At 47.9% G+C, this 24,555-nt stretch overlaps 2 protein-coding genes across 2 annotated transcripts in view; one reads left to right on the top strand and one right to left on the bottom strand.

Annotated features, from left to right (window-relative positions):
• LOC308137589 (mucolipin-3-like) overlaps positions 1 to 9,184 on the bottom strand; it is a gene marked incomplete at its 5' end in the record, with an annotated part of 14,193 nt that extends 5,009 nt beyond the window's left edge. The window contains 11 exons of the mRNA XM_080506341.1: positions 3,043 to 3,249; positions 3,323 to 3,445; positions 3,770 to 3,871; positions 3,960 to 4,109; positions 4,829 to 4,941; positions 5,020 to 5,119; positions 6,237 to 6,333; positions 6,411 to 6,468; positions 6,721 to 6,877; positions 7,474 to 7,641; positions 8,984 to 9,184. Coding sequence (XP_080362467.1) covers positions 3,043 to 3,249; positions 3,323 to 3,445; positions 3,770 to 3,871; positions 3,960 to 4,109; positions 4,829 to 4,941; positions 5,020 to 5,119; positions 6,237 to 6,333; positions 6,411 to 6,468; positions 6,721 to 6,877; positions 7,474 to 7,641; positions 8,984 to 9,184 — 1,476 coding nt within the window. The remainder of the gene's footprint in view (positions 1 to 3,042; positions 3,250 to 3,322; positions 3,446 to 3,769; positions 3,872 to 3,959; positions 4,110 to 4,828; positions 4,942 to 5,019; positions 5,120 to 6,236; positions 6,334 to 6,410; positions 6,469 to 6,720; positions 6,878 to 7,473; positions 7,642 to 8,983) is intronic.
• A 2,105-nt stretch (positions 9,185 to 11,289) lies between these two features.
• dnai3 (dynein axonemal intermediate chain 3) lies at positions 11,290 to 22,010 on the top strand (the record flags this gene model as incomplete). Its single annotated transcript, XM_080506342.1, has 21 exons — positions 11,290 to 11,333; positions 11,584 to 11,651; positions 11,930 to 12,114; positions 13,239 to 13,343; positions 13,723 to 13,842; positions 13,922 to 14,166; positions 14,261 to 14,377; positions 14,953 to 15,146; positions 15,216 to 15,334; positions 15,978 to 16,067; positions 16,482 to 16,544; positions 17,060 to 17,200; positions 17,396 to 17,469; positions 17,854 to 18,004; positions 18,117 to 18,198; positions 19,319 to 19,507; positions 19,601 to 19,731; positions 19,919 to 20,189; positions 21,399 to 21,487; positions 21,629 to 21,754; positions 21,912 to 22,010. The coding sequence occupies exons 2-21, from the start codon at positions 11,600 to 11,602 to the stop codon at positions 22,008 to 22,010; spliced, it is 2,643 nt and encodes an 880-aa protein (XP_080362468.1). The 5' UTR covers positions 11,290 to 11,333; positions 11,584 to 11,599.
• Between the last annotated feature and the right edge of the window lie 2,545 nt (positions 22,011 to 24,555).

Below are 24,555 nucleotides of genomic sequence, written 5' to 3' on the forward strand. Positions count from 1 at the left end.
TAGCTGTTTAAAATACTATAGTTTCCACCACTAGGAGGCTCTCTATTCACTCGCTGTTTAAAATACTATAATGTTCCACCACTAGGGGGCTCTCTATTCACTAGCTGTTTAAAATACTATAGTTTCCACCACTAGGAGGCTCTCTATTCACTAGCTGTTTAAAAGTACTATAGTTTCCACCACTAGGGGGCTCTCTATTCACTAACTGTTTAAAAGTGCTATAGTTTCCACCACTAGGGGGCTCTCTATTCTCTAGCTGTTTAAAAGTGCTATAGTTTCCACCACCAGGGGGCTCTCTATTCTCTAGCTGTTTAAAAGTACTATAGTTTCCACCACTAGGGGGCTCTCTATTCACTAACTGTTTAAAACTATAGTTTCCACCACTAGGGGGCTCTCTATTCACTCGCTGTTTAAAAGTACTATAGTTTCCACCACTAGGGGGCTCTCTATTCACTAACTGTTTAAAAGTACTATAGTTTCCACCACTAGGGGGCTCTCTATTCACTAACTGTTTAAAAGTACTATAGTTTCCACCACTAGGGGGCTCTCTATTCACTAACTGTTTAAAACTATAGTTTCCACCACTAGGGGGCTCTCTATTCACTCGCTGTTTAAAAGTACTATAGTTTCCACCACTAGGGGGCTCTCTATTCACTAACTGTTTAAAACTATAGTTTCCACCACTAGGAGGCTCTCTATTCACTCGCTGTTTAAAAGTACTATAGTTTCCACCACTAGGGGGCTCTCTATTCACTAACTGTTTAAAAGTACTATAGTTTCCACCACTAGGGGGCTCTCTATTCACTCGCTGTTTAAAAGTACTATAGTTTCCACCACTAGGGGGCTCTCTATTCACTAACTGTTTAAAAGTACTATAGTTTCCACCACTAGGGGGCTCTCTATTCACTAGCTGTTTAAAATACTATAGTTTCCACCACTAGGAGGCTCTCTATTCACTCGCTGTTTAAAAGTACTATAGTTTCCACCACTAGGGGGCTCTCTATTCACTAACTGTTTAAAAGTGCTATAGTTTCCACCACTAGGGGGCTCTCTATTCACTAACTGTTTAAAAGTGCTATAGTTTCCACCACTAGGGGGCTCTCTATTCACTAACTGTTTAAAAGTGCTATAGTTTCCACCACTAGGGGGCTCTCTATTCTCTAACTGTTTAAAAGTGCTATAGTTTCCACCACTAGGGGGCTCTCTATTCACTAACTGTTTAAAAGTGCTATAGTTTCCACCACTAGGGGGCTCTCTATTCACTAACTGTTTAAAAGTGCTATAGTTTCCACCACTAGGGGGCTCTCTATTCACTAACTGTTTAAAACTATAGTTTCCACCACTAGGGGGCTCTCTATTCACTCGCTGTTTAAAAGTACTATAGTTTCCACCAGTAGGAGGCTCTCTATTCACTAACTGTTTAAAAGTACTATAGTTTCCACCACTAGGGGGCTCTCTATTCTCTAGCTGTTTAAAAGTGCTATAGTTTCCACCACTAGGGGGCTCTCTATTCACTAACTGTTTAAAAGTACTATAGTTTCCACCACTAGGGGGCTCTCTATTCTCTAGCTGTTTAAAAGTGCTATAGTTTCCACCACTAGGGGGCTCTCTATTCACTAACTGTTTAAAACTATAGTTTCCACCACTAGGGGGCTCTCTATTCACTCGCTGTTTAAAAGTACTATAGTTTCCACCACTAGGGGGCTCTCTATTCACTAACTGTTTAAAAGTACTATAGTTTCCACCACTAGGGGGCTCTCTATTCTCTAGCTGTTTAAAAGTGCTATAGTTTCCACCACTAGGGGGCTCTCTATTCACTAACTGTTTAAAACTATAGTTTCCACCACTAGGGGGCTCTCTATTCACTCGCTGTTTAAAAGTACTATAGTTTCCACCACTAGGGGGCTCTCTATTCACTAACTGTTTAAAAGTACTATAGTTTCCACCACTAGGGGGCTCTCTATTCACTAACTGTTTAAAACTATAGTTTCCACCACTAGGGGGCTCTCTATTCACTCGCTGTGTAAAAGTACTATAGTTTCCACCACTAGGGGGCTCTCTATTCACTAACTGTTTAAAAGTACTATAGTTTCCACCACTAGGGGGCTCTCTATTCACTAACTGTTTAAAATTACGATAGTTTCCACCACTAGGGGGCTCTCTATTCACTAGCTGTTTAAAAGTGCTATAGTTTCCACCACTAGGGGCTCTCTATTCACTAACTGTTTAAAAGTGCTATAGTTTCCACCACTAGGGGCTCTCTATTCTCTAGCTGTTTAAAAGTGCTATAGTTTCCACCACTAGGGGGCTCTCTATTCACTAACTGTTTAAAAGTGCTATAGTTTCCACCACTAGGAGGCTCTCTATTCTCTAGCTGTTTAAAAGTACTATAGTTTCCACCACTAGGGGGCTCTCTATTCACTAACTGTTTAAAACTATAGTTTCCACCACTAGGGGGCTCTCTATTCACTCGCTGTTTAAAAGTACTATAGTTTCCACCACTAGGGGGCTCTCTATTCACTAACTGTTTAAAACTATAGTTTCCACCACTAGGGGGCTCTCTATTCACTAACTGTTTAAAACTATAGTTTCCACCACTAGGGGGCTCTCTATTCACTCGCTGTTTAAAAGTGCTATAGTTTCCACCACTAGGGGGCTCTCTATTCACTAGCTGTTTAAAAGTGCTATAGTTTCCACCACTAGGGGGCTCTCTATTCACTAACTGTTTAAAACTATAGTTTCCACCACTAGGGGGCTCTCTATTCACTAGCTGTTTAAAAGTACTATAGTTTCCACCACTAGGGGGCTCTCTATTCACTAGCTGTTTAAAAGTGCTATAGTTTCCACCACCAGGGGGCTCTCTATTCTCTAGCTGTTTAAAAGTACTATAGTTTCCACCACCAGGGGGCTCTCTATTCACTAGCTGTTTAAAAGCACTATAGTTTCCACCACTAGGGGGCTCTCTATTCACTAGCTGTTTAAAAGTACTATAGTTTCCACCACTAGGGGGCTCTGGAGCTTCAAAGCAGCAGCGGCCGTCACCTTGATGGTGTCGTAGGTGTCGGTGATGATGGTGATGAAGAGGCTGAGGATCATGTAGATGAAGAGCGACACGAAGCTGTAGAGGTAGACTCTGCTGAAGACCCACACCAGGCGGCTCTTCTGCCCCATGTTGACGAAGGTGGGGAACATGTCGTCGCCGTTGATCAGCGAGAACAGACACTCCGACACCGTGTTCAGGGTCCGGAACTGAAACGGGCGGACAGGTCAACCCTCATCATCCTCACCTCCACCTTCATCTGGCAGCCCGAGCGGGCGGTACCTTCTCGTGGTACGGCCCGAGGACGACCCAGCCGCAGAAGCAGTAGCTCAGGTAGACGATTCCCGCGCAGCAGATGAAGCGGATGACGTTTGGGAACGCCGCCCGCAGCGTCAGGATGAGGATCTGGAGACGGGTTAGATTTATTCTGGATTGAACTTTGAACACAACTGCTGCAGCCGAGGCTGTTCGATGGAGGAGATCAAAGGAGATCAGCGTCTGTTGCCGTGGAGACGCCCCGCTGCTCAGTGTTTCGGTAATGTCGCTACCCGACAGGTTAGTTTAGAACCAACGGCTATCACGCTAGCCACGCTAACTCGGTTCTGCGAACAAATGTGGCGTCGGTGAAAGTCTGCGCTCTACCGAGTGTAGCTCTACTTAAAACTACACTCTACCGAGTGTAGCTCTATTCCTCTTTTTTCGTTTTGGTGCAGGGAGAAGCGGTCTTACGTTGTACTTCTTGAAGTAGCCCATGTAGCGGATGACGCCGATCCAGACGAACATGGTGCCCAACCCCAGGAAGATGCTGCACACGTCGTAGTTGGTGGTGACCTGAAACCACGTCACCCGTCAACCACGGCCAGATGTTCCCGCCGCTCTGTCGTGTTCGTCAGTCAACCGAGGCCCAGATGTTCCTTACCTTAGTCTGGATCTCCATCTTGAGGATGGAGCCGACGATGGTGAGCATGTCGCTGGCGATGATCAGGATGTACCAACCGTTCACGAACTCCAGCCGGTCGGACCACGGCACGTCTTTACCACAGCGCCCCCTGCAGTAGGCGGAGTACTCCTGTACAGAACACAACACAGGTGGCGTCGCAGTCGCTACAGGGACATGTTACTGCATTTATTACTCGTTTTCTATCATTAAAGGTAACTTTAAAGGAGTCATCAGCTATTCTCACGTCTCCAGTCTCTTCGTTCTGACCCTGTTTCATCCCACAACTTCCTCTCAGAGAGAACATGAGAGGTTCTGACTGGTGATTGGCTGCAGGAGCTGTCAGTCATGGTGATAGCATAGCAATAGCTTACTGATAGTATAATGACAGCATAGCATTAGCACAGTGATAGAATACTGATAGCATTAGCATAGTGATAGCATACTGATAGCATAGCATGAGCATAATGATAGCATAATGATAACATAGCATTAGCATCGTGATAACATAATAATAGCATAATGACAGCATAGCATTAGCACAGTCATAGCATAGTGATAGTATTGCATCAGCATACTGATAGCATAGCATTAGCATAATGATAGCATAGCATTAGCATAGTGCTACACAACAGAGAGAAAGTGCAGCAGAAGAATGAAGGATCAACATTCTACCGTCAGTCGTCATTGCAACAGACTCTTAACAAAACAAATATAGAAAACTACTGACGGCACTCGTACACAAATACCAGTGACAAGCAGGCAAAAACGTCAATAATATATACTTTAAGTACTACTAAAACCTGATTGTGAGTATTTCATGTTCAAACCGTGGCGACTGTAGTACTCACCCGCTGCAGCAGCACGCCGTTGATCACTGAGCGCGTGCAGAGCGTGAAGGAGGCGAGGCACATCACCACGATGAGGCAGTCGAACAGCACCGTCACGTAGACGTTCTTGGCAGCTGCAGGAACACAGGAAGTTCTCAGTCCGGAGGTTTAACTGCTCCACTGCGCGAAGCGGCGACGGCGAAGGAACTCACAGGCTCCAGACACTTTCCAGTCTCTGCACTCGTTTATGTCCACGTCGGTTTCCAGCTCCACCTTCATCCTGCCGCTGTGAGCCTCATTGTTGAAGGTGACCTGTCGGGCAGACGTGGTTCAGGACGGAGACGAGGCCTTTCCAGGAACCTCTGCAGCCTGAGATGCTTAGATGTTTGGTCGTTTGGGCGTTTGGTGGTTTGGATGTTTAGATGTTTGGTTGTTTGGGCGTTTGGTTGTTTGGTTGTTTGGTTGTTTGGTTGTTTGGTCGTTTGGCTGTTTGGTTGTTTGGATGTTTAGATGTTTGGTTGTTTGGGCGTTTGGTTGTTTGGTTGTTTGGTTGTTTGGTCGTTTGGCTGTTTGGTCGTTTGGTCGTTTGGATGTTTGGTTGTTTGGATGTTTGGTTGTTTGGATGTTTAGATGTTTGGTCGTTTAGATGTTTGGTTGTTTGGTCGTTTGGATGTTTGGTCGTTTGGCTGTTTGGTTGTTTGGTCGTTTGGTCGTTTGGATGTTTGGTTGTTTGGATGTTTGGTTGTTTGGTCGTTTGGTCGTTTGGATGTGTGGTTGTTTGGATGTTTAGATGTTTGGTCGTTTAGATGTTTGGTTGTTTGGATGTTTGGTTGTTTGGATGTTTAGATGTTTGGTCGTTTAGATGTTTGGTTGTTTGGGCGTTTGGTTGTTTGGTCGTTTGGTCGTTTGGATGTTTAGAGGTTTGGTCGTTTAGATGTTTGGTTGTTTGGATGTTTGGATGTTTGGTCGTTTGGTCGTTTGGATGTTTAGAGGTTTGGTCGTTTAGATGTTTGGTTGTTTGGATGTTTGGTTGTTTGGATGTTTAGATGTTTGGTCGTTTAGATGTTTGGTTGTTTGGATGTTTGGTTGTTTGGGCGTTTGGTCGTTTGGCTGTTTGGATGTTTGGATGTTTGGTCATTTAGATGTTTGGATGTTTGGATGTTTGGTTGTTTGGGCGTTTGGATGTTTGGATGTTTGGTTGTTTGGATGTTTAGATGTTTGGTCATTTGGACGTTTGGTTGTTTGGTTGTTTGGTCATTTGGATGTTCGGTTGTTCCCTATTTTTGCACTAAACATCTTAACAGAATGAGTAAAAACAGCGAGGAGGCCAGGATCCAGAGGGAATACACGGTTCTCCGGGCCCGGAACCGAAGCCTGACCGGGAGCTCCGGAGCTCACGGAGCCATGTAGGGGAAGTCAGGTGACGTACGGTGACGGCGAAGTCGTAGCAGTCCGGCAGCTCGCGGTGCCTCACGGTCTGCAGGTTGATGGCCTTCAGGACGAAGGTGATCCTGACGGAAAGCATCCTGGAGGAACAGCAGGTTCCTGAGCTGACGTTCCACCAGCCGACAGAGCCAACGAGTGTTAAAGCAGGAACACAAACCTCCTGAAGTAGAGTTGAAACTGTGGCGGCGGATCAGCGGGATAAACCTGGAGGCATTCTGCAGGACATCAACAACAACAACAACAACAACAATAACAGTATTACGTCTTATTTTGTATTCACTGTGTCCATTTCTTTGAATCGTTTCAGTTTTGTGCTTTTAAATAAAAATGGACATATTTGGTGCTGCAGTTTGACCTCCTGACCTCTGGAGGGCGCCGTCAGTCTTCAGGGGCGCGTGGCCTCGGCTTCCCTACATCGCAGCTTTTACCGTGACGGCTAAATCGTCCGAACGCCCCGGTCGCCTTACCGGTGTCCACGTGGGTGTCGATCTCGAAGGTGTCGTTTCCGGGGTAGATGGTTCCGTTCCTGTAGAACTGCTGGCACAGCGCCAGCGGCGTGAAGCCGCCGCCGTCGCTGCGCTCGTACTCGTGATTCCCCACGGTGGTGTTGTGCAGGAGTCCAAACTGCAAACAGGAATATAAACTGATTTATTTGGGGGTTCTTTTGGCTGAATTTCACAGGAGATTGAAAAAAAAAAAATGAAAGAGAGAGATGAAAGCAAGAACGTGTTGACGGACGATCCTGGGCAGTTGTTTACTTTTATTATTATTAATATTATCATTATTTTATTTGTATTTTTTTCAGACGTTTTTTCCTCTGAGGGAGTCGTCCTGCACCTTTGAGACACAAAATTCTGAAGGTTCAGTAAAACGTCCGTAACGACCCTTCCAGAATAAAAGCACGTCCCTTACAGAGCGGGAGATGAAAGGATTTTCTACTTTTATTCTGTTTTGCCTGATTGTTGTTATTTCTTGAGAGGTGAAAACCTGTCTGTGTATTGTAAACGTTTGTTTTTGCAACGTGTGACTTTGGACAGTTTTTTTCCTTTTCACAATAAACTTCCAGTTCGTTTCCGCAGAATCAACAGCGGCGGCGTCTGATTGGCCCAACGCCTCGCGCAAAGTACAGTCACATGACGGAACCTCTGCCCCGCCGGGTTTGTCCGGCCTATAGACGCCCAGCGGTTTTCCCGGAGCGCAGAGGAATCCCGACTCCTCACCTGGCGGATGACGTGGTGGATGTGGTCGTAGGCGTCGGCCTGCCGGTAGAGGGCGGAGGTCTCCGGGCCTCCGTCGGCGTAACCCTTCAGGAACAGGTGTTTGAACGTCAGCAGGTTCTCCTCCTTGAACGTCACGACCATCTGGTTGCTCAGGCCGAACAACACCAGCTGCCGTGAGAGAGAAAAGCAAGATGGCTACCGTGTTTTCCAGACTATAGACCAGTGTTTTTCAACCGCTGTGCCGCGGCACACTGGTGTTTCCTCCAGATCGTCAGGTGAGCCGTGGGAAATTATCCAATTTCACATTTTTTTCTAAAAATCATTTGCTCTCACGGCGACAGTGTGTTGCAGAGTAATCATGTATAAATACTCTTCACCACTAGAGGGCAGCACAGAACTTTGCCGGTGAAATGTAAAGTGACAGACGTCAGTGTGGTTCATCTCCACCTCCTGCTACCATCTTGTATCAAAGTACTGTGTCAGTGACAGTGATGGAGAAGTTTTTGAAAAGGAAGAATGTGAACCAGGATCTCAGCTCTTCATCCATCAGGTCCAGGTTTCACACTGACGGAGGCACTATTAAAAAAAGTCCTTGGTTTCTGGATTTACTTGATTCCTGTTGATAAAACTTTGATGAGAAAGACTTTATATTGTTAATAGAGGCTAAAGCATTTCAAATTTTAACATTTTCGGGTGGTGGTGTGCCTCGAGATTTTTCCAAAGAAAAAAGTGTCCCTTGGCTCAAAAAGGTAGAACAACACTGCTACAGAGCACCTGAATGTAAGCCGCACCTGCAAAACCTAACAAAAAAAAACCTTCTATCAGCTGCACTTGACGATAAGACGCAGGTTTTCATGTGTGAACACGGGGATTGATCATATTTTCATCAATTCTCGCAAATCTGTCTTTCATACTGCAGGGAATTGCTGTGTTGTGCCGAGTGCTCCTGCTGAGAAGCCACAGTCAGACAGAGACACAGAGAGACAGAGACAAAGAGAGACAGAGACAGACAGAGACACAGAGAGACAGACACATAACCACAAAGTGTTTTCTCTCTGTTGATAAAGTATTTTATCAGTTATTTACTGATTGTGACTCAGTGGAGGAAGATTCCTCAGCCACTAGAGTCCAGCGGTCTAGTTTACGTGATGCACCTGAACGCATCATCGACGTCAGTCAGCATCTGGAGCTCCGGACCAGGAAGCAGCAGACGAGTTCACCAAGAAGTACAAATGTCATTTTTAAAGGCCAGTTTTAGAGAAGCAGAGGCTAAAAACATCACGACGACACGAGGAAGTAGAATCTGGCAGCATGAAGCCCGTTAAACCAGTAGAAACCCATAAATTAGCCACATGGTTCAAAGCAGGTTCAAAGCAGGTTCAATGCAGGTTCAAAGCAGGTTCTAAGCAGGTTCAAAGCAGGGTTCAAAGCGTTTAGGAAAAAAGTGGCGGCTTATCGTCGGGAATAAACGGCGGGTGGAGGTGAAGACGAGACGGTGTCACTTCAGCACCTGGACGGTGACCACGGCGATTTTGACGATCTGCAGCGTGAGTTTCCAGGGTTTCCGTCCACGAGCGTGGTATTTCTCACAGGGGTTCATGAAGAAGTACTTTATCTTCCTCCTGAGGATGTTCACTCCCTCCTCCTCCACCTCCTCCTCCGCCCGGGGAAAGGTCTCTGGTGTCTCCAACCCGTCGCTGGAATCCTCCATGTCTGTGGGGTTCAAAGTCACACAAAGACATTGTAGGAGTTTAAAAAGACATGGAGACATTATGTAATTTACATCTGAGTAATCATATATACACTCCAGCTACACACACACACACACATATATATACATATATATATTATATATATCCTTATATAAACCCTTTACTGATAATTTATTTAAAGTTAAATTAAAACATTAAAAAAAAGATAACCTATATTCAAGTACACACACACACACACACACACACACACACATATATATATATACACACACACACACAAATCCGTCTATATAAACTCTTTAGTGATAATATATTTAAAGTTAAATTAAAAAAAATCACTTATATTCAAGTGTACACACACATATACATATATATATATATATATATATATATATATATATATATATATCCTTATATAAACCATTAAGTGATAATATATTTAAAGTTAAATAAAAATTTTTTTTTTTTAAATGATAACCTATATTCAAGTACACACACACACACACATACTGTATGTATATATATATATATATATATATATATATATATATATATATATATATATAAATCCTTATATAAACTCTTAAAGTTAAATAAAAAATATATATTTTAAAAAAGATAACCTATATTCAAGTACACTTACACACACACACACACACACACACACACATATATATATATATATATATATATATACACACACCCTATAGCCAATCTGAAAAGGTTTTTGAAGTAAAACTTATCTAATCCTACCACTTCTCCAATATACAATAGTTATACAATATAATGACCTTTATGTAGTAAAAATATCATGTACTCCTCCACACACACACACACACACACACACACACACACACACACACACACACACACACACACACACAGGAAGAAGTAAAACTGCTAGTATTCAGTAATTACGACGTATAATTATCTTCCAGTGTTAAAAGTATTTAGTTTGATCAGTCGAGAAAACAGGAACCTGATCAACGTACCTGAACAGGTGAACCAGGTAACCAGGTAACCAGGTAATCAGGTGACCAGGTGACCAGGTAACCAGGTGACCAGGTGAACAGGTAACCAGGTGACCAGGTGAACAGGTGAACAGGTGAACAGGTAAACCAGGTAAGCTCGGGGCTTCTCACCTGTCCGGAGCAGAACGAGCACAGTCTGCCACCGCTTTTACTTTGAAACACGAAGCACCGAGTCACGAGACGATTAATGAAAACGGTTTGTTTTGCTCCTTTAAACGACGACAGGACGATTCCCGGGGCCGGAAGTCCCGCAGCTGCACCTGAAGAGTCCCGTGTGTCCTCAGTCCGCCGTGCAGGTACGTCACGTGACCCGGGAACGATCTGACAGCTGAGTGGCTGATCGGCCTGTCAGTCATTCTAAGCCCCGCCTCCCTCTCCGCTGTCTTGTGACCCATGGCAACCAAACAGTGTCACGGCGGACACACCGAGGGAGTAACGGGCTGGATCCACGGTAAGTACTCTCGTTACTCTGGAGCTGCTGTTTACCTCCAACATGAACTCTCGTTTTACCAGATCGCTTTATCAGATCGTTTTATAAGATTGTTTATCAGATTGTTTTATTAGATTGTTTATTGGATCTTTATCAGATCATTATTAATATCATCATCATAATCATTATTATTATTATTATTATTATTATTATTGTTGTTGTTGTTGTTATCATCATCATTATTATTATTGTTGTTGTTGTTGTTGTTATCATCATCATTATTATTATTGTTGTTGTTGTTGTTATCATCATCATCATTATTAGTATTGTTGCTGTTGTTATCATCATCATTATTATTGTTGTTGTTATTCTTGTTGTTATTATTATTATTATCATTATTATTATTATTATTATTATTATTATCTCCCTCGTCCTGCACCGTTGGAAACACGTCACATCCTGACCACAACCACACGACGTGAACCATCAGCCACTAGTTAACCATGTTTGAACATGTTTAACTAGTTAAACATGTTTAACTAGTGGTCAGTGACTGAACTCCACCACTAGATGGCAGCAGATGCAAAGCAGCGTTCATTCCTGACCTGGTCCCATGAAGCTGGTGCTCAATAACGAGTCTCACTCTGCAGCGTCTGTAGCAGAACGACCAACAAAGATACTCATCAGGTGTGTTGGTGCAGAACAACATGATGTATATTGTTACTCAATATCTGTATCTTTAACCGTTTCTTTAATAAATCCCCAAATAGTGGAAAAGATCAAAGTGACAGAATGTCTCTTGAAAGTGGTGGAGCCAGACTCCTCAATCTGCCCTGACTGACCCTCCTCCTCCTCCTCCTCCTCCTCCTCCTCCTCCTCCTCCTCCTCCTCCTCCTGCCCTTCTCCACCTCCACCCTCCTCCACCTCTTCCCACCAGACAGTACAGAGGAAGAATGGCGCCAAAGAGAAGGAAGTCCTCCAGGAATTCGGAGAGGAAGAGCCCAGGTACAGGTACAAGTACAAGTACAGGTACAGGTACAGGTACAGGTACAGGTACAGGTGCAGGTGCAGGTGCAGGTGCAGGTGCAGGTGCAGGTGCAGGTGCAGGTACAGGTACAGATACAGGTACAGGTACAAGTACAAGTACAAGTACAAGTACAGGTACAGGTGCAGGTAGAGGTAGAGGTACAGGTACAGGTACAGGTACAGGTACAGGTGAGGTTAGCAGCAGCCTGGTAGCACCCGCCGGTCGCTCCACACTCAATGAACTCTGTGTCTTTAAGATCACCCGGACGCTGTCTTCCCTCTGGTCCTCACATCGGCCACTCAGGAGCTGCTGGGTTGTCGTGCCGACGAGGACGTCACCAGGGACAATCCCTACAAGCTGCTGAAAAAGGACGACATCGTACGAGACATGAAGACGAAGGCGGCCGTGTCGGATTTCAGCCCCGTCAAGCAGAATGTACTGGTGAGCCTGACCCACTGGTGCTCAGACCCTAAACACCCTGATGGTGCTCAGACCCTAAACACACTGATGGTGCTCAGACACTAAACACCCTGATGGTGCTCAGACCCTAAACACACTGATGGTGCTCAGACCCTAAACACTCTGATGGTGCTCAGACCCTAAACACCCTGTGATGGTGCTCAGACCCTAAACACTCTGATGGTGCTCAGACCCTAAACACTCTGATGGTGCTCAGACCCTAAACACCCTGATGGTGCTCAGACCCTAAACACACTGTGATGGTGCTCAGACCCTAAACACTCTGTGATGGTGCTCAGACCCTAAACACTCTGATGGTGCTCAGACCCTAAACACACTGTGATGGTGCTCAGACCCTAAACACTCTGTGATGGTGCTCAGACCCTAAACACTCTGATGGTGCTCAGACCCTAAACACACTGTGATGGTGCTCAGACCCTAAACACCCTGTCCACTCAGTGATGGTGCTCAGACCCTAAACACCCTGTCCACTCAGTGATGGTGCTCAGACACTAAACACACTGTGATGGTGCTCAGACACTAAACACACTGTGATGGTGCTCAGACCCTAAACACCCTGTCCACTCAGTGATGGTGCTCAGACACTAAACACACTGTGATGGTGCTCAGACCCTAAACACCCTGTCCACTCAGTGATGGTGCTCAGACACTAAACACACTGTGATGGTGCTCAGACCCTAAACACCCTGTCCACTCAGTGATGGTGCTCAGACACTAAACACCCTGATGGTGCTCAGACCCTAAACACCCTGATGGTGTTCAGACCCTAAACACCCTGATGGTGCTCAGGCCTGAAGTGAAGGGGAACCAGCAGAAAGACATGTTTAGTTAAATCCACTGTGTCCATCGTGCTTTACCTTCTACCTTCACGACTCTTTCATCTCTCCACACTAGTGACAACAGTCTCTCCTATAAGATACTCAGACTTGGTGCTGTGAGTTTCCGTCACACATCCAGATCACAGTATCGTGAGACACTCAGTATCCTCATGCCTTTAAGTCTTTCGCCTGTTCTGTCCCCCACTGAGGGACTGATGGACATTTTCAACCAATACCTACCCTTGAATTCCTCCTTGTCCTCGACAGGACTACCCGGAGGAGACGATGTTGCTGGTTTATGACTGGAACTTCACCTACGGTCAGAGTTTCTACCTGGTCCTGACACCTGAAGCCAGGGACAGAATATTCAGTGTAAGTTTTATCGGCAGTAATCAGATTACACTTTGCATTTAAAGCATTCGTCACCAGAAACCCTGGTTTCCTCGGTGGAAACCAAAAATCTGGAGTTTGCAAGCGATTCTGATTGTCGTCAACACTACACCATCGTTTTTATTTTGAGTGTGAGCAAAGGACTGCTATGCTATGCTATTGCTATGCTATTGCTATGCTATCACCATGGCTGACAGCTCCTGCAGCCAATCAACAGCGTAACAGCCTACCAGTCAGAATGGCTTAAGGAAGACAGGGTACACGACTCCAGTAAATTCTCTCCACTCCACTCTTCAGATCAAGCGTTCTTCTGTTTCCCGTCTTGTCCTCCATGAGTCTTAATCATGTCTTTGCTCCGCAGCCTGAGCCACCAGAGGAAGTCCAAGAGGAAGTCCTTCAAACCCCCGAGCCAAAGCCCTGGGTGTCTCTGGGCAGTGAGCAGGAAATAGACGAACAGTCCGTCAGTGGGAGCAGAGAAAAGGTAGCGTCGTGTGTGAAACACACATTAAATGTGTGTATTTTCATTTCATGTCTCTGCTCTGCCCCCTTGTGGCCGTCAGCTGCACTTCGAATTCTCACGAGTCCGAAGGAGGTTTGGGCTCCCGGCCTCTTTCTCCGACCACAACGCCGCAGAAGCCGGGAAGAGTTCCCCGAAGTGTCCGTCCTCCCAGGACGGCAGCTTCAGCATCAAGCAGGTCCAGAGGGACTGTGGGACTCAGGTGGAGCAGAAGCTGCAGAGCAGCACCACCCAGACCCTCTGGTACGCCTTGCACATCAACGGACTCGCCACCGACCGGGGACTCAGGCCAGCGAGCGGAACCTGGTGGTTCGGACGATATTAGAAAAGACGCCGTTGTTTCTTGTTTGTACGGTTTCACATTCCTTCCCCCGATTCACAGGAAGGTTCAGAAGAACTTCTGTACTCAGTACGAGCCGAACCAGCTGAGCGACATGGAAAGAACAACCGTCGTCCAGTCGCACGGTCTGAAGACTTTCTGCAGCTCAGTTCTCACCAGGTGAAGTTAATGATGTTGGGGGGGGGGGGGGGACAAAAATGAAACCCGTCATCACCAGAACCCCTGGTTTCCTGGTGAAAACATGATTCTTGGTGTCGGACCTCAGTTGAACCTGAACATCTGGAGTTTGAAAGTTTGTTTTTTCTTTGGGTTCTTTGTTCAAACCAGAATCGCCCACAAGGGGGCGCCGACACCAAAACAGGAGGTTCTGATTGTCGTCAACTCAGGAGGCTGAAATCATAAACAACCTCTGCTAGATTTAGCTGCTAACTGCTAACCGCTAACGTGATTGGCATAAACGTTGAACCATTGGATTTACAAATGAGCCTGTATTTCATTTTAAACCTCCGGGGGGCGCTGCTCGCTTTTATTTTTATTTAGAGTGTGAGCAAAGGATGACTATGCTATCACTATGCTAATGCTATGCTATCATCCTACTATTGCTATGCTACCACTATCCTATCACCCTACTATCGCTATACTATCGCTATGCTATCGCCATGCTATCGCTATGCTATCACTACACCGAGAAACACACTTGTTCTTGAAATGTCACCCAGACCGTTTCCTTGCAGCGTGTCGGCGGCTCTTCAGGAGGAAGCCAACATGAACATGTTCTCCGACGACTGGAAGGCTCTGCAGGCCGCCGACGCCGGGGACTGGGCCCTGAAGGCCTCGGAGACTTTGACCTTCTTCCAGGCCTTCTCGGACCAGAGGTTCTCCAAGGGCAAGAAGATCAGCTCCGTGAAGTGGCACCCCACCTGCCAAGGTACCCAGATCTTCACATTTCCCCCCCGGAGCAGCCGGCCGGATGAGCCGTGTGCTTGGCTGCTTGCAGGCGTGGTCGCCGTGGCTTTGACGGACATGAAGGAGGAGCAGTGGGCGGAGTCTTCCTCCTCCGACGTCACAGCAGCCTTCATCGTCTTCTACTGCTTCTCCGATCCCAGCAGCTCTCAGGTGAAGAGCAGGACTCGTCGTTCGGCCCTCCTTCTTCCTGCCCCACGTTTCAGACTCTTTGGGCCAATCCCAAATCTACCCCTTAGCCCTACCCCTTAGCCCTTCCCCTTTGAAATGCACGTTCACGAGAGTGTCCCAAATCTAAGGGCTGAAACTTGCCTTTGCCCTCGTTTTGGAGGGGAAGGCGGAGGGCTGAGGGCTAAGGGGTAGGTGGAGGACTAAGGGATAGACGGAGGGCTAAGGGGTAGGTGGAGGGCTAAGGGGTAGGGATACCGGTACAAAATTGAATTGGGATTGGGCCTTTGTCTCCAGGAATAGAAAGAAGTGAGTTATTTTAAGACCCTTATTCTCTTACACACATTTGAGAAGTTCTATTGATCGAACACAGTTCACCTGATCAATAACATCAGTAGGTCTGGAGGTACCATGAGCTGTGGTCACTGGTATGAAGCTCCACTGGACCTGCTGGACTCCACAACCATGAAACACCTCAAATACTCTTGGTCTATTTTAAATCAAGTGTGAAAGACGATTCCAGATCCCATCATGACGATTGAATTGAAGCTTTAGTGGGTTTTTTCAGAGGGTCAGAGAACAGATTCCTCCTCCGTTCAGTCTGAGTTCCTCTCCTGGTTCTGTTCAGGTGGTTCTGGAGGCGCCGGACGACGTCTTGACCTTCGACTTCTGCCCCCTGAACCCAAACATCGTCGTCGGAGGCTGCGTGAACGGACAGGTGTTCATCGTTCTCTCGTTTTTTAAGATTTCGTGACCTTTCATACGAGCATAAAGGAAGTTTAAGATTAAGAAGAGAAGAGTTCTATGTGTATATCTCTATACTCTGCTTACTTCTCCACCCCATCAAGAGTTAAACCCTGATTACCAGAATCCTTCCAGGTTCAATTAATGAAGGATTGTTCTGGTAGTTACAGGTAATCAGATTACACCCCCGTCACACCTCGCATTGCCATCGAGACGTTTAAAGAAACAAACTGACCACATTGTATCGTCTGCATTCTAACTGTAACTGGAAGTATTTCCAGAATTCTCCCCTGAAGTAATCGAGTACTCTAAAAATATTTGTACAGTTTAATTTGTGATTAAATCCAAACTGTTGAAGGTTTTTAACTTATGAACTTTCTGCCCTCAGGTGGTTTTATGGGACGTTTCTTCTCAAGCCTCGCACCTCCAAGAGGCTCCGCCTGGAGCCAGAGTGAGTACTGGAGTACTGAGTACTGAGTACTGGAGTACTGAGTACTGGAGCACTGGAGTACTGAAGTACTGGTGTACTGGAATACTGGAGTACTAGATTACTGGAGTACTGGAGTATTGGAGTACTGGAGTACCTCCGTCTCTGAGTACTGGAGTACTGAGTACTGGAGCACTGGAGCACTGGAGTATTGGAGTACTGGAGTACTGGAATACTAGATTACTGGAGTACTGGAGTATTGGAGTACTGGAGTACCTCCGTCTCTGAGTACTGGAGTACTCCATGTTTTCATTGCCTCCATGTGGCCGCCCCTCTCTCCCTCCACTCCTCCCTCCATTCTCTCCATCCCTGTTTGCTCTTCACTCCACAAGTCAACAGCAGCAGTGGCTGTCAGATGCCAGCTGTTCACCGGGGGGGAGGGGGGGGGGGGGTGGAGGATGGAGGGGGGGGGGTTCTGTTTGTCCTCAGTGTGAGTGACGGTCAGCGCTGCTTCCTGTGTGGTCCCCCCCCCCCCTCAGGAGCAGAAGGACAACCACAGGACGCCCCCGGTGGTGAGTGCCTGCAGTGCCTCGCCCCCCGAGAGCAGCCACAGAGCCCCCGTCACCGACCTGCACTGGCTGCCGCACACCTGCCGCCTACCTGGAGCTGAAGGCCGCAAGGTAGACCTGACCCCCCAGCCCCCCAGACCCCAAGACCCCCTGACCCCCCGCGGACTGACGCCCCGCCAGAGGAATGTTGTTCACCTGCATTAACCCTTTACTGCTCCTGAAGACCATGACCACCCCCCCCCCTCTGTCTCCCTCTCTCCCTCTGTCTCTCTCCACCCCCCCCCCCCCACCCCCCCCCCCCACCAGGTGACCAGGTGGGGTTTACCTGGGGAGAACAAACCCACCACTTCAGTCCAGGTGGTCACCTGCTCTCCAGACCGGTAGGCCTCACACAGGTCAAAGGTCAAACATGGTTTGATGAATGTTGTCATGTTATAGCAGCTGATTGATGAACTTAATGGATGATGGATGGGTGATGGATGGATGATGGATGGGTGGATGGTGGATGGAGGATGGATGGATGGATGGATGGAGGATGGATGGATGATGGATGGATGGATGGATGGATGGATGGAGGATGGATGGATGATGGATGGGTGGATGATGGATGATGGACAAGAATGACCTTTTAATATGTTTAGTAATGTGTTTTTTCTATTCTGCACTTTGTGTGTGTGTGTGTGTGTGTGTGTGTGTGTGTGTGTGTGTGTGTGTGTGTGTGTGTGTGTGTGTGTGTGTGTGTGTGTGTCCACGGTCTTCTGAAGCACTGTATTGTTCTGGGACGTGAGGATCCCAAACCTTGCGCAGCAGAGCGCGGCCCCCCCGACCCCCCCGGCCCCCCCGACCCCCCCGGCCCCCCGCTGTGCCCCTGACGATGTGCCACCCCGGGGCCAGACGTGGAAGCCACTGCTGAGGGTTGGTCCCTCCTCCTCCTCCTCCTCCTCCTCCTCCTCCTCGTCCTCCTCGTCCCCCCCAGCCGGTGGGGACGGAGTGAGACACTGAGGGACGCCTGCTGTCTTTCCACCAGGTGTTGGTGAGCAGGACGGAGTCCAGAGGACAGTTTGTTCCTCTGAAGATCAGCCTGCAACCGTCGGCCTGGAGCCTCAGAGGTCAGACCAGCAGCCGCTGCTTCTTTAAACTCGCTTTTTAAAGGGTTTTTTTTTTTCTTTGGGCTCTTGCTTAAACCAGAGTCATCCACAAGGGGGCGCCACCGCCAGAACAGGAGGTTCTGATTGTCGTCAACTCAGGAGGCTAGAAATCATGAACCGCCTCTGCTAGATTTAGCTGCTAACCGCTAACAGGACGAGTATAAACGTTGAACCATGTGATTTATAAATGAGCCTGTGTTTCATTTTAAACCTCCGGGGGGCGCTGCTCTGCGGCCGGATGTTAGTAGACGCTACACTATCACTTTTATTTTTATTTTTAGTGTGAGCAAAGGACTGCCATGCTATGGCTATGCTATCACGATGCTATTGCTATGCTATAGCTAGGCTATCATGATGATAACACTATGCTATCATGATGCTATCACTTTGCTATCACCATGCTTTCACCACGCTATCGCCATGCTATCACTATGCTATCGCTATGCTATCATCATAACTGACAGCTCCTGCAGCCAATCAACATCCTCCCAGTCAGAACCTCTCATCGTTCCGCTGGCGACTCTTCAAAGTTGAAATAATAAAGGACATTCTGACTCACGTCTGTTTCTTTGTCTCTCTGATGTTTGATTGAAAATCAAATGCAGATGAAAGTTGTGAGTTCGTCCCAGAGAGCCGCCAGTCAGAACGCTCCGCCGCCACCGCCACCACCACCACCACCGCCACCGCCACCGCCACCGCCACCGCCACCGCCGAGGACGACGACACCAGCTTCTACCTGGGGACGGAGGCAAGTAGCTCCACCACCTTAGTCCTGTTGATTTGCTCCGTCTCTTCTTGGCGTCACCAACACTCCTTGACGTTAATGTGAGGCTCCTCCCCCTTCTCTGCTCCGTGATGCTCCGCCCCCTTTACTGCTCTGCTCTGCTCTTGGTTTATTTATTATTTATACTGAACATTCAACGTCTCTGCTTGTGGCTCAAGAGACAAAGACCAGAGGGACGTTCATCAGGTTTCTAAATGACTAAATGACAAGTTTCACAGACCACCAGTCCTCCAGACTACAGACCACCAGACCTCCAAACAGTCCTCCAGACCACCAGACCTCCAAACAGTCCTCCAGACTACAGACTACAGACCACCGAACAGTCCTCCAGACTACAGACCACCAAACAGTCCTCCAGACTACAGACCACCAGACCTCCAAACAGTCCTCCAGACGTTAAGGTACTAAAGAGTCTGAACCGACAGGACGGGGAGGTCGTTGACGCAGACTGGAAGCTGCTGCAGGAGGAGTCGTCGCGGTCCTACAGTGAGTCGTCGTCTCGAACCGCCGCCTGTTTGGAAACGTTGCCTTCGCGGCTCTTAAAAGTGAGGAAAGCGTCTCGGTGCTGCCGCCCTGCAGGCACCAGGCCTCGGTTCAGTGGGCGGAGCCACCAGGGGGCGGTCAACACCGTCCAGCGGTCCCCGTTCTTCAGAGACGTCGTCCTGACGGTCGGGGGACGGAACTTCGCCATCTGGAAGGACGACGTCAAGGTGAAAACGCGCGAATCCGCCAGAGTTTCAGAGTTTAGGAATAAAGTCGCGACCGAGACGACGTCGGGATTCGAAGTGCTTCAGTCGGACGCTGCTTTATTTTGAAAGGGTCCGAGGTTGGAGTAGCTTGTCAGTAACCGATTACTCTCATGAAGCCGGTATCGGTGAAGCGTCCTGACCCACTCAGACCCAGAGTGTTAGAGATGGTAGACCCACTCAGGTCTTCATGGGGGGGGGGGTCTGGGTCCAGGGCGGTCCGGTCCTGGTGTCCCCCGGCTCGGAGCAGGACTACACGGCCGGGTGCTGGTCCCCGTCCCGTCCCGCCCTCTTCTTCGTCGGCCGGGGCGACGGCGGCATCGAGGCGTGGAACCTGCTGGCCGACACCTGCGCACCTTCACACGTGTTCCCGTACGTCACCAAGGTGAAGGTCACCTGCCTGCAGCCCCGGATCTTCTCCCGTGAGTCTGAGCCGCGCCTCGTCTGCTTTTTAGCTTCGCAGGGTTCGAGTCTCGCTTTGAAGCTCTTTCATGTTCTCGGTCGTTTGAGTCGCGGTCTCATGATCTGAACGGCTTCGGCCTCCAACACGTTTCTACAGCTTCAGTTTATACGTCTTAGCTCTTTTGTCCTTTTATACGTTTACAGTCGCTGGCAGTTCTGGAGATTTTAGTCTCTTTTCGTTCTTTTTTTCTATTTTCTCTTTCTTTTCCTTTGATCTATTTGTGACATTTCTTCTCCTTCTTCATGTGTTCCTCCTGGAGTTCTTCCGTTCCGCCCGTCAGTTTGGACGGCGAAGGAAAGAAACTGAACGCTAACGTAGAAATATTATTGTGAAAGCTTCATGGAGCCGCTGTAGAGCCGCTGTAGAGCCACAGGTTTCTATAGAACCGCTGTAGAGCCACAGGTTGCTGTAGAGCCACAGGTTGGTGGAGAGCCGCTGTAGAGCCACAGGTTGCTGTAGAGCCACAGGTTGCTGTAGAGCCACATGTTGGTGTAGCGCCGCTGTAGGGCCACAGGTTGCTGTAGAGCCACTGTAGAGCCACAGGTTGCTGAGGAGCCACTGTAGAGTCACAGGTTGCTGTGGAGCCACTGTAGAGCCACAGGTTGCTGTAGAGCCGCTGTAGAGCCACAGGTTGCTGTAGAGCCACAGGTTGCTGTAGAGCCACTGTAGAGCCACAGGTTTCTGTAGAGCTGCTGTAAAGGTGCTGTAGAGCCACAGGTTGCTGTAGAGCCACAGGTTTCTGTAGAGCCGCTGTAAAGGCGCTGTAGAGCCACAGGTTGCTGTAGAGCCGCTGTAGAGCCACAGGTTGCTGTAGAGCCACTGTAGAGCCACAGGTTTCTGTAGAGCCGCTGTAAAGGTGCTGTAGAGCCACAGGTTTCTGTACAGCCACTGTAGAGCCACAGGTTGCTGTAGAGCCGCTGTAGAGCCACAGGTTGCTGTAGAGCCACAGGTTGCTGTAGAGCCACTGTAGAGCCACAGGTTTCTGTAGAGCCGCTGTAAAGGTGCTGTAGAGCCACAGGTTGCTGTAGAGCCACAGGTTTCTGTAGAGCCGCTGTAAAGGCGCTGTAGAGCCACAGGTTGCTGTACAGCCGCTGTAGAGCCACCGGTTGCAGACTCCTGGCTCGAGGACTTGCTGGAGGTTGAGGACGTTGTGGACTGTCCCCTGCAGCGCGGCAGCAGCTCCTGGCCGTGGCCGACCTCGGGACGCTTCGCCTCTTTGAACTTCCTCCGACTCTGCGAGCTCCAGTCAAGAAAGAGGTAAAGACCAAGAGACGCTCCGTCTCGTCTGTGTTCGGGTGTTTGACTGACCGTCAAAGGGAAAAGCAGGAGAGACGGTCCGGCCACTCGCTTCCCAGCAGGATTCTGCAGCGTCTCATCCCCGGACTTTGTCTCCTGCAGAGTCTGAACGTCTCCAGGTACTTCGAGCTGGAGCGGCGCCGCCTGCTGGACCGTCTGCAGACGCAGGAAGTGTGTGAGCAGCCCCAGCAGGGGGCGGGGCCACAGGGGGCGGGGCCACAGAGAACGGTGAGTGGCGGCGAGGTGCAGGTGGACGAATCAAACTCACCTGGTCCAGACGGTCAATAAAGTCCAACATTCAGAACTCTAGTCAATAAAGTCCAACTTTCAGAACTCTAGTCAATAAAGTGACTGGAGGTTGACGGAGCTGCTGGTTGTGTTGCAGGAGGAGCGGGTGGAGGACTGCGGGGAGGTGACGGAGGACAAGGAGTACAGGGAGTACCTGGAGCTCAGGGAGGCGCTCAGGGCCCCCGAACATGAATAATGGCGTCCCGACTTCCCTGTTTGGAGAATAAAAGCCTCTGAGGAAATATTTTATTATCTCCTCCATCTATCCTCTCCTCTCCTCCGTCCCTCTATCTATCCTCTCCTCCGTCCCTCTATCTATCTCTCCTCTCCTCCATCCTTCACTCCTACAAAGTTTCTTCCTGCTCTTGAGTTTTTCTGTTCAAACCTTCTGGAAATGACTTGGTTGTATTTGGTTCTTTATGAATAAAGTTGAATTGAATTGCTGTTGAAGCTTGAAGCAGCCCCCCCCCCCCCCAGAGGCTGGCAGGTTTCATTAGTTGACCTTTGACCTCCTCAGAGATCAGGTGACCGAGGCGCCGCTGAGGAATGTTCCTCTGGAATCCTTTTCTTTTTCTAATCTGAAGTTTGGATTCCTGTGTGTGTGTGTGTGTGTGTGTGTGTGTGTGTGTGTGTGTGTGTGTGTGCGTTGCTGCTGATAATTAACAGGATTGTGAAACTCCAGGAATCAACAGGCTTCAGCCACACGAGTGTAAAATAATATTCTTTATGAGGAAAGTCTTTTGTTTTGAAGGAGACAGGACGTGGATCCTGGCACCACAGAAGAAGAGTTCAGGTATTTACAGGTGAACAAAGAGCAGGAAAGACTGAGGAGGGTTTACTTCTGTGTGTGTGTGTGTGTGTGTGTGTGTGTGTGTGTGTGTGTGTGTGTGTGTGTGTGTGTGTGTGTGTGTGTGTGTGTGTGTGTGTGTGTGTGTGTGTGTGTGTGTGTGTGTGTGTGAGTGAATGTTCTTCGGGACGACAAACACATTAACTCGGCACGTCAGACGTTTCACTATGTGGAAAGTACCACAGTAACTATTAAAGTACCACAGTAACTATTTAAATAAAACACAATTAAATAATTTTGATGTTTGTGGAAAAACGTCCTTGTTTAGATTAATGACTGGAATTAAAAACAATTAAAACTATATATATATATATATATATATATATATATATATATATATATATATATATATATATATATATATATATATATATATATATATATATATTCCAGTGTTTACATTTGGGGTTTTATTAAATATTTTCCATCTCGACTCTAAAAGGCCAATTAATCAATTCATAAGCAAAAAACAGCCCGTACTTTGACCTGTAATGAATCTTTCCGTTATTTATTGAGGGAAAACGTCTCGAGTGTTTCTGAGAATAAAGTCGTTTCTCCTCCTGGAGGAAAAGATGGAGGAGGAAGAAAAGTAGTGGAACATAAATATGAAACAGGAAGAAGAGAGCCTGGTTGGTTTCAGTAAAGCTTTTGACCATAAAAGTTCAGTACCTTCAAAGTAAAGGGAACAAAAACCATCAAACTCAGTCCAGCAAATATAAACACAACAACAACAATAATAATAATAATAATAATAATAATAATAATAATAATAATATAATAATAATTAATGATAATAGTCACTTGTTGCTGCCGGTTCCGTCGGTCCAGAACCTCAACATGGAGCCTGAAGCAGCTTCTAGAACCAGAACCACACCGGAGGCCGGAGGCTGGAAACACGTCGCCGCCAAAATAAAATACTTCCAGAACATTGTTTACTCCCAGACGTGGTTCAACACTGGAGGAGGAGGAGGAGGAGAAGGAGGAAGAGGAAGAGGAGAAGGAGGAAGAGGAAGAGGAGAAGGTGGAGGAGGAAGAGGAGGAAGAGGAAGAGGAGAAGGAGGAAGAGGAAGAGGAGAAGGAGGAAGGAGGAAGAGGAGAAGGAGGAAGAGGAAGAGGAAGAGGAAGAGGAAGAGGAAGAGGAAGAGGAAGAGGAAGAGGAGGAGGAAGAAGAAGAGGAAGAGGAGGAGGAGGAGAAGGAGGAAGAGGAAGAGGAGAAGGAGGAAGAGGAAGAGGAGAAGGTGGAGGAGGAAGAGGAGGAAGAGGAAGAGGAGAAGGAGGAAGAGGAAGAGGAGAAGGAGGAAGAGGAAGAGGAGAAGGAGGAAGAGGAAGAGGAAGAGGAAGAGGAAGAGGAGAAGGAGGAAGAGGAGGAGGAAGAGGAGGAGGAAGAGGAAGAGGAAGAGGAGGAGAAAGAGGAGGAGGAAGAGGAAGAGGAAGAGGAAGAGGAAGAGGAAGAGGAAGAGGAGGAGAAAGAGGAGGAGGAAGAGGAGGAAGAGGAAGAGGAAGAGGAGAGGAAGAGGAAGAGGAAGAGGAAGAGGAAGAGGAAGAGGAAGAGGAGGAGGAAGAAGAAGAGGAAGAGGAGGAGGAGGAGAAGGAGAAGGAGGAAGAGGAGGAGGAGGAGAAGGAGGAAGAGGAAGAGGAGAGGAGGAGAAGGAGGAAGAGGAGGAGGAGGAGAAGGAGGAAGAGGAAGAAGAGGAGAAAGAGAGGAAGAGGAAGAGGAGGAGAAGGAGGAAGAGGAAGAGGAGGAGGTAGAGGAGGAAGAGGAGGAGGTAGAGGAGGAAGAGGAGGAAGAGGAGGAAGAGGAGGAAGAGGAAGGTTTCACACCTTGGAACACCATGTTCCCGCTCCTCCAGAACGTTCCCGCTCCTCCAGAACGTTCCCGCCTCCTCCAGAACGT

Source organism: Blennius ocellaris (assembly GCF_963422515.1).
Source record: "Blennius ocellaris genome assembly, chromosome: 12".
In the NCBI taxonomy this organism is placed as follows: domain Eukaryota; kingdom Metazoa; phylum Chordata; class Actinopteri; order Blenniiformes; family Blenniidae; genus Blennius; species Blennius ocellaris.